Source organism: Tamandua tetradactyla, chromosome 4 (genome assembly GCF_023851605.1).
Source record: "Tamandua tetradactyla isolate mTamTet1 chromosome 4, mTamTet1.pri, whole genome shotgun sequence".
Lineage (NCBI taxonomy): Eukaryota > Metazoa > Chordata > Mammalia > Pilosa > Myrmecophagidae > Tamandua > Tamandua tetradactyla.
In genome coordinates, this window is record NC_135330.1 from 187,239,147 (window position 1) to 187,255,256 (window position 16,110).

General features: G+C 36.2%; 1 protein-coding gene across 10 annotated transcripts in view; it reads right to left on the minus strand.

The window, feature by feature from the left end:
- The window catches only part of ZDHHC20 (zDHHC palmitoyltransferase 20), a 96,480-nt gene that overhangs the window by 34,763 nt on the left and 45,607 nt on the right, over positions 1 to 16,110 (minus strand). For 9 of the 10 annotated variants that reach the window (XM_077158833.1, XM_077158835.1, XM_077158832.1 and 6 more), the window contains 2 exons: positions 14,428 to 14,531; positions 6,126 to 6,246 (listed from right to left, as the gene is read on the minus strand). In XM_077158833.1, coding sequence (XP_077014948.1) covers positions 6,126 to 6,246; positions 14,428 to 14,487 — 181 coding nt within the window. In that variant the 5' untranslated portion in view covers positions 14,488 to 14,531. The remainder of the gene's footprint in view (positions 1 to 6,125; positions 6,247 to 14,427; positions 14,532 to 16,110) is intronic. The other variant, XM_077158834.1, reaches the window with a different exon arrangement.

Here is a 16,110-nt window from a genome sequence, read left to right on the forward strand (position 1 = left end):
AAAAAAGTGAAAACAATCTCCAGAATAAACTAATTAAGGTAATTAAATGCCTAGATGCCAACAAAAAATAACGGATCATACTCGAAAAATTGAAGAAATGGCCCAGTCAAAGGAACAAACCAACAATTCAAATGATACAGGAGTTGAAATAATTTATTCAGAATGTTCAAAGAGACATGGAAAACCTCATCAAAAACCAAATCAATGAACTGAGGGAGGATATAAAGAAGGTAAGGAATGAACAAAAAGAAGAAATCAAAAGTCTGAAAAAAGAAATCACAGAACTTATGGGAAAGAAAGGCGCAGTGGAAGAGATGAAAAAAACAATGGAAACCTACAATGTCAGATTTCAAGAGGCCAGAGGCAATGGGATTATGTATTTAAAGTGCTGAAAGAAAAAACTATCAGTCAGACTATGTCCAGGACAACTGAGCTTCAAATATGGGGAAGAAATAAAGATATAGCCAGATAAATAGAAGCTGAGACAATCTGTTACCTGCCTTAAAAGGGAATCCTTCAGGGCAAAGGCCAAAGAACTGAGAGGAAGAAAGAGGGAGGCTGGCACGGAGGTGCGGAGCCCGTGGGACTGCATGGACAGTAACGTGGGGCTAGGAAGTAAGCCAGGCTGTGTTCCTTGGGTGCACTACCCTCACCAGCGCCCTGTGACTGGCAACTAGCCCAACACCCCCACAACTGAACCCAGTCACCCGCTCCCATTTCCTGCGTTCCAGGTGCCCCCACCCCACGAGCCCCCAGTGCACATACCTGCCCCAAACCCCCACCCCAAGTGCAGCCCAATCCACCTCTCCTACAACCCTCCTGAGCACTACCTACCCCTCTCTGTTCCCTGCAGGCTATTGCCAGCACATAACGGTTACGGGCACTAACCTCCATTCCTAGGCTACCCTCGCCCCTCCATACTGCCACACAGCCACACCCCGCCCTCCCTGACTCCCAGGCTTGCACATGTGCACGGGCACCCCCAATCACGTTATTCGGCTCTGGGGACTGCACTTTACAGCAGTCCTAGAACCACACATGTGCACAGCCCTCAGTCTCACTTCCCAGCTCTAAAACAGTGCCAATCTATGCAGCCGGGTCACCAATCCACAAAGGCATAGCGCCGACTTGCTGCCATAGCTCTATGCATGTGCGCAAAGAGCCCCATGCCTTAAACGAGCACACACCAGGGTTACACATCCCCCAGACCAGTGTACCCACACAGCTACATCCTCCCTGACCGCTGGGAGCCCATGTTCACAAGCATCAACATAACATCCCCAACCTGCACCCATGCCTGCCCTGAAACAAATCACCATACTGAGTGCTCCACCCCGTGCCCTGCTCCCTGCTGTACAACCATCCCTCAAATACAAGGCCGTAGACTACTGAAAGAAATCAACTACCAAAATAAATCAATAAAGATATTTACATGCCACGAAGACAGCAAAAGATCACTAAGCATATTACAATGCAGACAGACTACAGCCCTGCCTAATGACCAAATTAAAACACCAGAGGAGATACAGATATTGGAACTATCAAAGACATCCATATAACTCTACTTAATAAAGTAAGTGGAATAGCAAATGACATAAAGGAGATCAAGAAGACAACAGAAGAATATAAAGAGGAATTTGAAAGAATAAATAGAAAAATAGTAGATATCACAGAGATTAAAGATTCTGTTGACCAAATAAAAAACATACTAGATAGAACATCTAGAAAGATCAATCAGGAAACAGAGGACCTAAGCAATCCTATAAACCAACTAGACCTAACAGACGTATACAGAATATCCACCCCGAAAGAGCAAAATACACATTATTTTCTTTCCATATGCACTCCGGATAATTCTCTAGAACAAACCACCGTTAGGCCAAAATAAGTCCAAATAAATTTAAAAAGACTGAAATCCTACAAAGCATCTTCTCCTACCACAGTGAAATGCAATGTGTGATCAGGAACAGAAGGAAAATGGGAAAATTCACAAGTATGTGGAAATTAAACAACAAATTCTTAAACAGCCAATGGGTCAAATAAATCTTTAGGGAAATGAGAAAATTGCTAGAGAAAAGTGAAAATGAAAACACAACATACCAAAACTTACAAGATACAGCAAAGGCACAAGCAAAAGCTTAGAGGGATATGCATTAACTATAAATAACTACATTAATGAAAAAGATTATAAATCAGTAACCTAACTTCACAACCTTGAGGGAATTAGAAAAAGAACAGCAAATTATAGCCAAAGTTAGCAGAAGGTAATAAAGATTAGAGTGGGGACAAATTAAATAGGGACTAGAAAAGCAATAGAATCAACAAAATCAAAAGTTGGTACTTTGAAAAGATAAATGGAGTTGACTAACTTGTAGGTACACTGACAAAGAGAGAAGTTGAAAATAACTAAAATCAGAAATGAAAAATGAATTATGAGAAAACTATGAACAGCTGTACACCAACAAATCAGATAATCTAGATGCGATGGACAAATTCCTAGAAACACAAAAATTACCTACACTCACTAAAAAAATAATATTAGAAGGTCTTAACAGATCTATATCAAGTGAAGAGATTAAAGAGATTAAATCAGCAATCAAGACCTCAATAAAGATGACGGGAGTGAGAAACTCTAGGTACCATCCCTCCATGGAAGCTTTAAAGAACAAGCAAGAACTGGCAAAATATTCTTAAAGCTCCAGAAAACAGTTAAACGTCTCCAGTAACAGAATAAGTACCAAATCAAGAAAAAGGCTACTCAAAAGCAAGAGGATCTCATGGCACTCTGGCTAACTTTTTCTTCATCCCTCACGGCCTCGGTGTGGAGTGAGCCCATGCTTCCAGTGTGGATAGCTGGTCCCGGTTCTAGAGAGAACAGAGTACCCTTCATGCACACAGAGTATATATATCTAGTCCAATCAGTCTGTTGGGAGGCTGAGGAACTGGCTATCTCAGAACTTACCCGGCATGTAGAAGGCAGCTCACACAGATCTACAGAATACAGTGGGAATGTCGTCAAGTGGTTGCCTGTATGGACATACAGTGCAGTGCCCAGGACCATGTGGAAGAGTTTCTACGGAAGAGTGGACATTCATTCTCTACCAGGAGAATTCCTAGAGAAACATGCCTACCTCAAAAAGCAGATGAAGAAAGGCTCAGGGTAGCTCTTACACTTTGGCCTTGACCTACTCTCTAAACTCACTGTATGGATAAGCCTTAAAGGAAAACAGTTGCACAAGTCAATCAGCAGAGACTAGGAAAGGTATTTTCTTTTTTTCCACTTTTTTGCTAGTTCCTGGCATTCAAAGACAGCTATCATAACACAAATTTAAGGACTAGATGCCTCAGAGTCTAAATCCCAGTATTAATACCTTAAAATATCAAACGTCCAGATTTCCACAAAAGATTACAAAACATACAAGAGACAGGAAGCAATGGTCCAGGCAAAGGAGATAAAAGCATTTCAAACCATCAACAATGAGGAGCAGACCTGGGGCATTCTAGACAAAGACTTAAAAAATGGCCCTAAATAAGTACAAAAAGCTAAAGTAATACCTAGACAAAGAATTAAAGGAAATCAGGAAAAGGATAGGTGAAGCTTCTGCCCCCATGTTGTTAAGTTTTGAATTGGTGAATTCAGTTTTGTTTGAGTTTGAAGGTTCGGATAAAAGGTCATTCAAGTACAGCAAGCTTTTGGAAGCTGGAAATACAAGAATGGAGCTCTCTAGTGAGAGCTAGAGATGTTGACTTGAAAGTCACATGCCAAGATGAGTGAAGGAATCCTGATGTTTACCAGTTGCTTTGAAGCAGCTTTTCCTACTCTAAAACCGTAGGAATCGTGTATTTCTATGGGCGCAGTTAAGATTACCAACTGCTTGTGGACATATAGTCTTTATATGACAGCTGTAACTGTACTTGTTGACTTATATCCATAGAAGGGCTATGGGATATAATTGAGTGGTATTATAAATGTTCTTGAATCTATTCTAACTCACATAAAGTAAAGGCAACTCATTCCTGAAAACTACTAAAGAAAAATTACTTGATTCACAATACACACAACTTGCAGTATCACAACAGCATGGTTAAAAACCAGCTGAAGGAAAGTATAAAAATGGGGGCAAGGCACCCTTGTGGAATATTAAGATATATAATTTTTTTCAAATGTGGGAAGAATAATCATTTAAGGACATAAAAACAGAACCAGAATAGAAAAACACAAGAGAAAACCTTTTTTAAGAAGTTAGAATGACAAAAGCCACTGAATTTGGTTAGGGAAAATGGAAGCTAGCTGTCTGGAAGGTATCTTGAAGTAGGCAGGGAAACGAGGCACTACAGATCTTCTTATAAGTCACTTCATCATCATGATGACGCCTATGACTCTGGGTAAATCACAAAGCCGACTTCATCTCTAAATGCAGACAAGTATAGCACCTGTCCCAGAGTTGTTATGAGGATTACATAATCAGGGGTAATGTGTTTAGTTTAACTCTGGTATAAACAAACACTTCTAATACCTAGACAACAGTTATTACTCAGATTAGAAGGAAATCATCTTATTGAATGAAAAGTAGTGAAGTTTCTGTTTTCCTTTTTATTTCTTTTTCTGAATTGATGCAAATGTTCTAAGAAATGATCATGATAATGAATATACAACTATGTGATGATATTGTGAGTTACTGATTATATAACAAGAATGAACTGATCATATGGTAGGAATGTGTTTGTATGTGGTTATGTTTCATTAAAAAAAAAGTAAAGTTTGAAGAGTAAAGTTTTTACATCAATAGCTTTTAACTTTTGTTACTGATTTGATGATTTTGCCATGAATAGGCTACTTAAAAACTATACACATACCCCAAATTTTGCATATAATCTCAAGAGTTCATAAATTCTCTGAAATTCTGGATCTCAAGTTAAAACACCCAACCTACAGAATTGCAACTGCTAACAATTACTGTAAATCAGAGCTGCCATAATTAAATATATAAAAGCATTATTTTAAATTAATGATGATAGCTATCTTTTACTGAAAATTTACTATTGTGTGCCAAGATCTACACTAAGTATTCTACATATACCATCTCATTTAATACTTCACTAAACTGAGAGGTAGATACTATCAACCTTATTTTAAAACAAGGAAACCAGGGCTTGGAACGTTTAAGTGACTTGCCTAAGGGCACTGCACTAGTGGAAAAGCTGGGCTCTGACTTAGGTTGTTTGACTGCAGTCCGTGTTTTCATATACTATGCCATAATATATTAGTTGTGCAAAAAGTACAGTATTAAGTGCATGAAAATCTTAAAAGTAGGTTAAATATCCCCTTCTAAAATCTTGTAAAAACTTTACATTATCTTAAGACAACAATTTGTATATAGTTATAGAAAGGTAAAGTTCCTCCTTTTCTTCCTTGGAGTTGAGAAGCATAGGAGGTTTTGGAGCCAGAGCACCAGGATTTAAATCCCTTCCCTTGCACATACTACCTATATGATTTTGAACAAATTATTTAATCTCTGTCTCAGTTTCCTCAACTGTAAAATGGGGACAACAATGAAGTTTCAATAAGTTCATATACATAAAATACTTAGAACAGAGTAACTGTTAACTATTATTACTGGTATTTGAACCAATTAATGAGATATAAATTTATAACAATTTCTTATATTTAAATGGCTACTTGGCTACTCACAGGCTCATCCTCATAAGGATCTAAGTTGAGGAAAGGAAGTTACTATTATAAGGAAGTATCTCAGTGGAAAACCTCAAGAGCTTTGAGCTGCACACACCTAATTTAAATCCCATCTCTCTGAATATTAGCACTATGACTGAATACTTTCCTTTCCCTTCCTGTCTTTTGTTTCTCCCCATTCTGAGTCAGCACAATCTAAGTATAAATTTTTATTAATCAGTGATAATGCATAATATTTAAATTCAAACCAGAATTTCCAAATGATGGTTTGTTATATATCGAAAATACCACAGAACATGCAGAAGACAGGAACGTATGTTATTTGTGGCAACTGTATCCATTTAGTAGTTAAATCATGTATCTCTATCATGGTAGAAATGAACAAATTATAAAAATCCTTTGGAGAGGTAAGCTTAAGATTTGTTGTCCTTACTCCTTGTAGCCGATGTGGTGTAAATAGGTAAGTCCCTTGCTGCTCGTCTCAAGATTTCTTGTTGCCTTTCTTGACTGAATTCCTTTTCATAACGTTCCTTATCAGAATTGGACAGGTAGAACTATAAAAGGAGAAAGAACTATTAACTCTTTTTTTTAATCCAATGATCATTAACTATCATGCTCAGAAAGCAAAGTTTTATCCTGAACAAAATAAATAACCAAAAATACTTTAAGGCAAAACTTGTCTTCAAACTTCTTAAGTTTTAATAAGTTCAATCAATGATATTTTAATAAAAATTACATACCTGTGACAGATTTTAAAATATTTGTTCTACATACTAATAATGGAGATGGCAAATTAGATCACTAGTAATAATGAAGGCAAAGAACACAGACTCAGTATTTTTGCATCTTTGTTTTACTGCAGAGTAAAATTAAATTTCTCCACCAAAAAAAGCTTAATATATATTTGCTAATAGTAAAAATTTGGGTGTCTGAAAGTTACTGTCCAGAGACTTTTAATTTTTAAAAGGTTGTCCATAGACTCACACACTTTTGGGTAATAGAATAAATCACAAACATGAGATCCCACTGTTTTCTGGCCAAATGTCTCAACGAGGTCACCAAGTCACTCTTGAACTATTTTGCTCTAACTTTTAAAAAGCTAGCCAGCAGAATTACTTTTTCCAGACTTATCAAGACTTGCCAGGGCAAGGATAGTCTTCTCCAGGAGAGAGCCTTTATGGGGTTGTTTCCAGTTTCTATTTTTCAGTATTTGTTCCCATCATATCGCTTTTCTCTGGCTAGTTTCTTTTAGTAGCATTTCCCTATAAAAGTACTTGTTTAGTAGTTGTTCTCTCCCTATGTCATCCTAGTTTCTCACAGACTGTCGGGGTTATATCTTGATTTCATGTAACCAGAACTTTAAGTTTCTATCAGTCTCCATTTTGCAAAATTTTTTCCTTAATTAAAAATGACTTGAGACTTGTTCTTTTTTTTATTAATTTTTTAATTCAAAAAAATATATAACACATTCTTAACTTTTGATCATTCCGTTCTACATATATAATCAGTAATTCACAATATCATCACATAGTTGCATATTCATCATGATCATTTCTTAGAACATTTGCATCAATTCAGAAAAAGAAATAAAAAGACAACAGAAAAAAATTCATACATACCATACCCTTTATCCCTCCCTTTCATCGATCACTAGCATTTCAAACTAAATTTATTTTAACATTTGTTCCCCCTATTATTTATTTTTATTCCATATGTTCTACTTGTCTTGATAAGGTAGATAAAAGGAGCATCAGACACAAGGTTTTCACAATCACACAGTCACACTGTGAAAGCTGTATCATTATACAATCATCTTCAAGAAAACATGGCTACTGGAACACAGCTCTACATTTTCAGGCAGTTCCCTCCAGCCTCTCCGTTACATTTTGACTAACAAGGTGATATCTATTTAATGCGTAAGAATAACCTCCAGGATAACCTCTCGACTCTGTTTGGACTCTCTCAGCCATTGACACTTTATTTTGTCTCACTTTGCTCTTCCCTCTTTTAGTCGAGAAGGTTTTCTCAATCCTTTGATGCTGAGTCTCAGCTCATTCGAGGGGTTTTCTCAATCCCTTTGATGCTGAGTCTCAGCTCATTCTGGGATTTCTGTCCCACGTTGCCAGGAAGGTCCACACCCCTGGGAGTCATGTCCCACGCAGACAGAGGGAGGGTGGTGAGTCTGCTTGCTGTGTTGGCTGGAGAGAGAGGCCACATCTGAGCAACAAAAAAGAGGTTCTCTTGGGGGTGACTCTTAGGCCTAATTTTAAGTAGGCTTGACCTATCCTTTGTGGGGTTAAGTTTCATATGAACAAATCCTAAGATTGGGGGCTCAGCCTAAAGCTTTGGTTGTCTGCACTGCTTGTGAGAATATCAAGAATTCAACCTAGGGAAGTTGAATTTTCCCCCTTTTTGAGACTTGTTCTTGATCATGTTTCCTATTTTAATGATACTGTTCCTCACTTATTTACTTATATGGTGTTACTTGAAAAGGGCTAAGGAAATTGTGCTGGTTGAAAGGAAGCATGCCCCCTAAGAAAAACCATGTTTTAATATAAATCCCATTTCATAAAGGTAGAATAATCGCTATTCAATACTGTATGTTTGAAACTGTAATGAGATCATCTCCCTGGATGGTGTGATTTAGTCAAGAATGGTTGTTAAACTGGATTAGGGGACGACATGTCTCCACCCATTTGGGTGGGTCTTGACTGGTTTATTGGAGTCATATAAAAGAGGAAATATTTTGGAGAATGAGGGATTCAGAGAGAGCAGAGAATGCTGCAGCACTACAAAGCAGAGTCCACAAGCCAGCGATCTTTGGAGATGAAGAAGGAAAATGCCTCCCAGGGAGCTTCATGAAACAGGAAGCCAGGAGAGAAAGTAGCAGATGATGCCTTGCTTGCCATGTGCCCTTCCAGCCAAGAGAGAAGCCCTGACTGTGTTCGCCATGTGCTATCTCACTTGAGAGAGAAACCCTGAACTTCATCGGCCTTCTTGAACCAAGGTATCTTACCCTGGATGGATACCTTTGATTGGACATTTTTATAGACTTACTTTAATTGGGACATTTTCTCGGCCTTAGAACTATAAACTAGCAACTTATTAAATTCTCCTTGTTAAAAGCTGTTCCATTTCTGATATACTGCATTCCAGCAGCTAGCAAACTAGAACAGGAATCAGGACTGGAATTTTACTTTTCATATTTAAGGAGTACTTAGGTCTACCTGCCACCTCTCAAATACCAAAACTTTGCATACTCTTGCTGCTTCATTATTAATAACAGTATTAGCCTAGCAATGTAGTCTATTCTGTTACACAGCTTGGCATGGCAGGAAGAGCCCTGAGGTGAGAAAACTATGGTCCAAGAAACTAGGGAATTTCCAAGATTGCATAATTATTGGCAGAACTGATACTAATATACAGCCCTCCTGAGCTCTAGTCTAGCATGTTTTCCTCTACACTGCTAACTTTGATAAATGCTCTTGCTGTTTACTGGCTGTTACTCTAACCTGACCCAAATACCATGCTTTAGATTGTAGAAGACATATTTGTATTACCTAGCTAAAGGCTAGGCTCCCACAATCAGATCTTGATGGCACAGGAAATTCCCAAACTGAACTGTAACAAATGTTCCACAACAATGCAAGGTGTTGGTGGTGGGGTCGTGTATGGGAATTCTATATTTTATGTATGATTGTTCTGCAAAACCACAACTTCTCTAATAAAAAACTAAAGTAAAAAAGAAAGAAAGAAATCCCCAAATTACTTTTAAGGGATAAGAAGCAACAGAAGAAAACGAAAAGGACATAGAGAAATTGGAAAATATTCACACCATCTTGGAGTTGGAAGAGATGTTAGAAGAAACATCTAACCTCCCCACTTCATTCCCACTCTTCACTGCAACACTGCAGACAGATCCACCCCTTTTGGGTACAGAAATACTTTTTCTACTTCTATTTTGAAATAGAAGTGCTTTTCATATGCTGTTCTCTTTGCTAAGATTCTCTTTCCCTCTTTGTTTTCCTGAAAATTCTTATTTATCTTTCAAAACCCAGCTTAGGTTTTTGCCCATTCTATTTTGAAAGACTTTTAACTTGTCAGAAAGTTCTTCCCTCACATTAAGCAGAAACTGGCTTCTGAAACTTGTAGAGTATAAAAACCACATGGTATGATGTTGAATATGCATTTGGGTAGAAGATGTTCTGATCAAATTTTAGAGTTTCCTTGTAAAATTAAAACAGATTTCCTTAGGACTGAACTATTTCTAGCCTGCAATAGCTTCCCAGAACTCAAGTCCGATCTGAGTTCTACTTAAAATCATTATTTCTCCTTAAGAACTAAGGTTATAAATTATAAAAAGCTTAACCCCCCCAAAATTTCAAGATATATCGGAATTTAATTGAGAAATGGAACAAAAAATATATAAAATAAGTTAATGAAATTAATCTTTTTGAAATTAATACTAGAAGTCTATTTTTTCTTGAAAACTACTGAATAGAATTCAAACTATGAGATGCCAAAGTGTAAGGTACTGTCACAGATATCAGGGATTCAAAGAGGATTTATAAAAACAAAGCCTTTGCCTTTAGAAAAGTACATTTCTACAGTCTAGCAGGCTGTTAGTCATGCAAATAAGTAATTATTTAAAAATCACAGTAGTAAGTACAGCATTAATAATATTTTGCAAGATACAATAAAAGCTCTGTTGAGAAGGGGTAGTGCTGCAAATGAAAGTTTCTTGGAGGAACAGCACCTAAGCTGGGTTTTGAAAGATAAATAAGAATTTTCAGGAAAACAAAGAGGGAAAGAGAATCTTAGCAAAGAGAACAGCATATGAAAAGCACAAAATTTCATGAAGGAAGCAATGAAGACGAAGTTAGTAAGATTTTAGTACACAAAGGGTCTTAAGTGTCATGCTAATGAGTATAATCTTCACCTAATAGCTAGCTGACTCACAACCCTTGAAGGACTATAATCTGAGAAAAAATGGAACGACATTTTCTTTTAAGAAAGACGGCAGCCAGTAATGAGAACAGCCCATGGCTGTCTTCTCGCCATTCATCCAAGTGCTCATGCATCTGAGTCTATGAGGACAGGCTCTAGGCAGTGGGGACACAGCGCTAACCAAAAATTCTTTCTCCAAAAAACTTATACTTTAGTGAAAAAGATACTTAGAAAGCCTCAGCAATAATGTCATTTACTCAGAAAAGATTCCTTTGATGATACAATCTAAAGTAGCCTTTAACTCTAGTAAGCTCTATTATTATCACCATATTCTTTTTCTAGTGAGTAATAAGATTTTTCTACTGTGTACAAGATTATTTTGTTTGTTAACTTATAATTTGTCTCCTCTCTAAAAATGTAAAGACCATGTCTGTCTTCTTTTTATTCCCAGAGTCTAGAAGAGTCTGATTTACAATCGGTATTCAATGATTATTTGCTAACTGTAAGAATGGAAAACAAAACAGAAAATGAACTTCTATTTAGCTTCTTACTTAATGTGTCTGAAATTTAGAGGTTTTGATTTTTAAATTCATTGAATCCCCCCCTCCCCCCAGATTTGGTCCCTAAATGCTGTTGTAACCTCTGTGCTTAGTGTCCTTTTAGCACAGTTACAACAGCACCTATCTTTTAATTATTTAGACACAGCTATCTCTGTCAGTAAACTGTAAGCTCACACAAAATCTTAACTTTCTGTTCTCGTTATTACAACTTCACTGGTAGTAAGCCTTTGAGGATTGAATGAATGAATTCATTCAATAGTAATTAAAACCCCAAGGGGTACCAAATACTGCAGGAAGGAGGAAAGGGAATCAGAGGGGACCACATTAAAAATAATCTGTCTTGGGCGGGCCATGGTGGCTCAGCAGGTAAGAATGCTTGCCTGCCATGCCCGAGGACCTGGGTTCAATTCCCGGTGCCTGCCCATGTAAAAATAAATAAATAAATAAATAATCTGTCTTAAAACCTCCAGATTGTTCCTATACCACATAAGCCCTGAAACCCGGAGGTATACTACTCTCTCCAAGAACAACCACCAGTTTTATCCCTCTATCACATAATGTCAACACCCCTTTCCAGCACAAGAAGTTAGACATTGGCCAGATATCCTTGAAGACTGAGAGAATGATCAAATGAGAGGGAGGAGTTATAACTGAGAAGTTAGGATTTAACAAATGATTATGACTACTTACTCAATATATAGATGTATCTTTTTAGTTTTCAGTCTATTAGACTAGCCAGAAGGAAATACTTGAAATTGTTGAACTGTCACCCAGTAGCCTTGATATCTGAAAATGACTGTATAACTATATAGGTTTTATCATGTGACTGCATGCGGTTGTAAAAACCCTGTGACTGACACCCCCTTTATCCAGTGTATGGGTAGATGAGAAAAAAAATAAAGACATGCATGAAAAGAAAATAGTAATAGTAATAGGTTGGGAATATGGGGAAAATATATATACTATAGACAACAGTTATTAGTATTACTTTAATAATCTTTTGTCAATTGTAACAAATATAACTACTATGGAAATTCAATTACAAAAAAGTGTTACCAAGTGTAACAACTTTCCACACCAATGCAAGTGTTGGTGGTAGGGTAATGTATGGGAATCCTGTGTCTTATGCGTGATTGTTCTGCAAACCCACAACTTTTCTAATGACAAATTTTTAATAATAAAAAAAATAAATCCCTGCTCTCAAAGAATTTACAAGTGAATAAGGTAAAGCATACTGGTAAACATGCAATTAGAATACACGAAAATAGGTGCCATGACAGGGGAAGTAGAATGTGCCAAAAGAATGGTGTCAGATACAGGCTCAGGCAGTCAGTTGAGACTATAGGAATAGCGGACAATGAAGGGTGAAGTGGATATAAAAGCATAAGCCTTGGGTTGAATGCTGAGCAGACGCAATATGCCAAAAACAACAATTAAAAACAAAACATTTAGATGGCATTTATTATAGGCCAGACATTCTTCTAAGCACTCACAATCATTTTCTTAATTATACTGTGTTGTAAAAGTATTACCAAGTTTTTTTTCTTATTCCATTTTTTATTTACTATAATGAGAATTATTTACTCTTACATATATCCATAACTACTAGTAACTGATTAATTAGGTCTCTTTCAACTTAAAGATACAGAAATGTTTTGTAACATAAATTTAAGGGTGTTGACTAGTTAACACCAAATGTCCGAAGAACAAACTGGAAGAAATATCATGTTTGATTCATGGTTTACCCCTTAAAATAAAAACACCTACTAGGAAAAAAGGGGCAAAAGACTGTTTGGCATTACATACTAACGCTGAATGTACACATATGATCCAGCAATTCCACTTGCAGTCATTAACCCAAAAGAACTGCAAACATTTGTTTCCACAAACACATGCACTAAAATGTTAATGCAGTCCTATTTGTCACAGCCATAAAATGGAAGTTACACAAATGCTGATCGACAGACCAGTAAAGAAATTGTGGTATGTACAACAAGTGAATACTAAACAATAACAAGAATGAATGATCTACAATTACACAACAGGTTGAATCTCACAAATAGAATATTAATGAAAGAAGCCAGACACACAAACATACGTCCTTTTTGACTCCATTTACATAAAATACAAAAGCAGACAAAACTAATCTATGCTATTAAAAGGCAGGACAGTAATTTCTCATGATGTGGTTAACTGGAAGAGAGCAGGAGGAGACTGATGGAGTACAGGTAGTGTTCTGTTTCTTAAACTGGGTGCTGGTTACAAAGGTATGCTTGGTTTGTGAAAATACATCAAGTGGGCACATGTGTACTTTGATATATATATATATACATATATATATTCTTCATTAAAAAGTTAAACAAAAAATAATATTTTCAAACTTATGGTTTATAGTTTTTAATGAATGTTGATGGATTTAAAATGAAGATAAATAATATCATATAACATTTGAATCCTATGTGTCAGGTATTATATTAAAAGCTTTACATGGATAAATCTCACTTAATTCTCACAAATATTCTACAGAGATTGTCCCTATTGTGAGTTCCATTTTCATATGAGAAAACAGGCTCAAAGAGATTAAGAAATGTCTCAAAGGAGAAAAACAAACTCAAACAACCCTAACTCTAGAGACTATATTCCTAGGCATTTTGCTATATTAAATTTTAGGTGAAGGAAAAATTCAGTTTACTGTTAAGGCAAAATATTGGTTCCACATAAATGTTTACCTACATTCTTCTCCAAGTGAAATCTCCAATTAGAAGAAACATCATCATATTAAGGTGTAACAAATAAGAGACTGGACAATTTGCTTCCCACAAGCAAAACATTTTCTTTAGTTAAAGCATAAGTGTTGATTTGAGAAAATATAAATATTAAGAGGGTTCTTATTATGTTTCTTTAAAAAATAAACCCTACTCTCCTAACTCAACCCAACCCCTTAAGACTTTTTTACTCCAGGAATATAAAGTATGTTTTTATTTGAACAAAACCATAGAAAGTATTAGTAGAGCTAAATTTTAGGCACTGTCATCAATTTTTTACTCTGCTATGTCAGTGGATTGCACCTGAGACTAGGCCGATGGTTCACATTCACAATGTGCAGTTACCAAGCAATTTCATGAATGGAAACAGAACAGATGCATTAAGTTTCAACAAAGGTAACACAAGGGAAAATAATTCCATAATCAGTTAAAGCATTTGGTAATTTACCAACATTAAATTTACCTCTTTGGAGGGGGAAGCGGGAGATGTGAAAATTGTCATCCAATAGGACCATACAAACATAACAAAGAACAGATGGAAAGCCACAAGGTAAACAACGGCCTTTCCTGGTAAATAAAAACAAACATTTCATTGAATCCAAGTGAAAACAGGAAAAAGCAATACATTAAAACACTATTTAGCCTCAGGAGGCTTATCCAATTAGAACTGTAATTAAAACCTACTGAAAACATCAAAACTTTTATAAACTCTTTCTGATTCATGACATAACATTACTAAATATGAAGAAATATTCTGTTCTTGCATATAAGGATTACCAGTCTAGTTTATAAGTAAAGACTGCGCAGCCTGAGAAGAATTTTGATTTTAATAAGTTGCTGAGGATATTTTTAAGTTAAAACATTACCTTCACAAATTGTATTTCAAGCTTTCCCTAAAAGTTGGACTTTCCCTTAAAAAAAAAGTTGGGCATTTAAGACAGAATTCATTGCTATGAAGATTAAATCCAAGGAACAATAAACTGCAAGTAAATATAGAAGACCCCTCCTCACCATAAATGAGTAAATTTGGAAAATTTAATTCCTGTACCGTTCAGAAAAAGTATTTTAAATTTTATCCTCAACATAAGCTAACAAGAGAAAAAATTAGTGACTCTGACACTTGTTTCCCAAGTGAATTAATGTAACATTCTGATATCTTTATCTCCAAATGTTAACTCAATGATAGAACTTATAGCTTTAAATTGTTCTGTAGTTTTTCTATCTGGAAGAAAAGGGTGTAGTCTTCCTAAGAAGCAAGAACTATCAACCAGGTGCTTAAGTTCTTTTTCAGTTTGGAATGTAGCACTATAAACCAACTGAAGAAAACGAAACACGTACAAACACAGAAGTTTGAAATTCTATGCTTTTTTAAAGTTTAGATGAGATGTTACTTCTTCCACAAAAGCCTTCCCTATTACTTTAAAAATTCATAAGTCTTTCATACTGCATTCTCCAAATAATGTGCTTGTGCTTCAAATCAAAGCACCTAATTTGTTTCATTAAAACTAGCTGATTCATACTGATAAACAAATACATGCAAAACAATTAGGACAGAGCCTGGTACACAATAAGCACCGAACAGATCAGCTATCACTATTATTACCATCCAGGCATCTTAATTCTTGTTCCCAGATTTAAGGATTGGTTTGCAGTGAAACGAGAAACATCAAGAATAATGCAGTGAAGTTTTCATACAGCTAACATTCAATTTAAAGAACTACCCTTTCTTTGATCTGGGATTATTTTTCCTTAAGATTTTTGGCTTAAAAGATGTCCTTTTTAAAATAAAATCATAGTGATAAAAATTGGTAAGTCTTTATTAGATCCCCAAATATTCATCTATGGAAGTCCCAAAGTCTTTCCATCCATACAGCTGGCCAACGCAGGAAGCCAGGGGTCAGGTGATTCTCATTACCTTACATCTAATCAGCACCAAGCTCTCTATCTAATTTTATCTCTAAAATTTTTTCAAATTGAACTTCTCATTTATTTCTACTGCCAGTGCAACAGTTCATAAATTCTTGCCTATATCATCTAGATTAGGCAAAAGTCACTCATCTCTCTGCTTCCAGGCTTACTTGCTTTTAACCCTGCTAGTGTAAAATGTACTGCTCTGACCTCCTCCTCCACCTCGGCTGTGGAATTC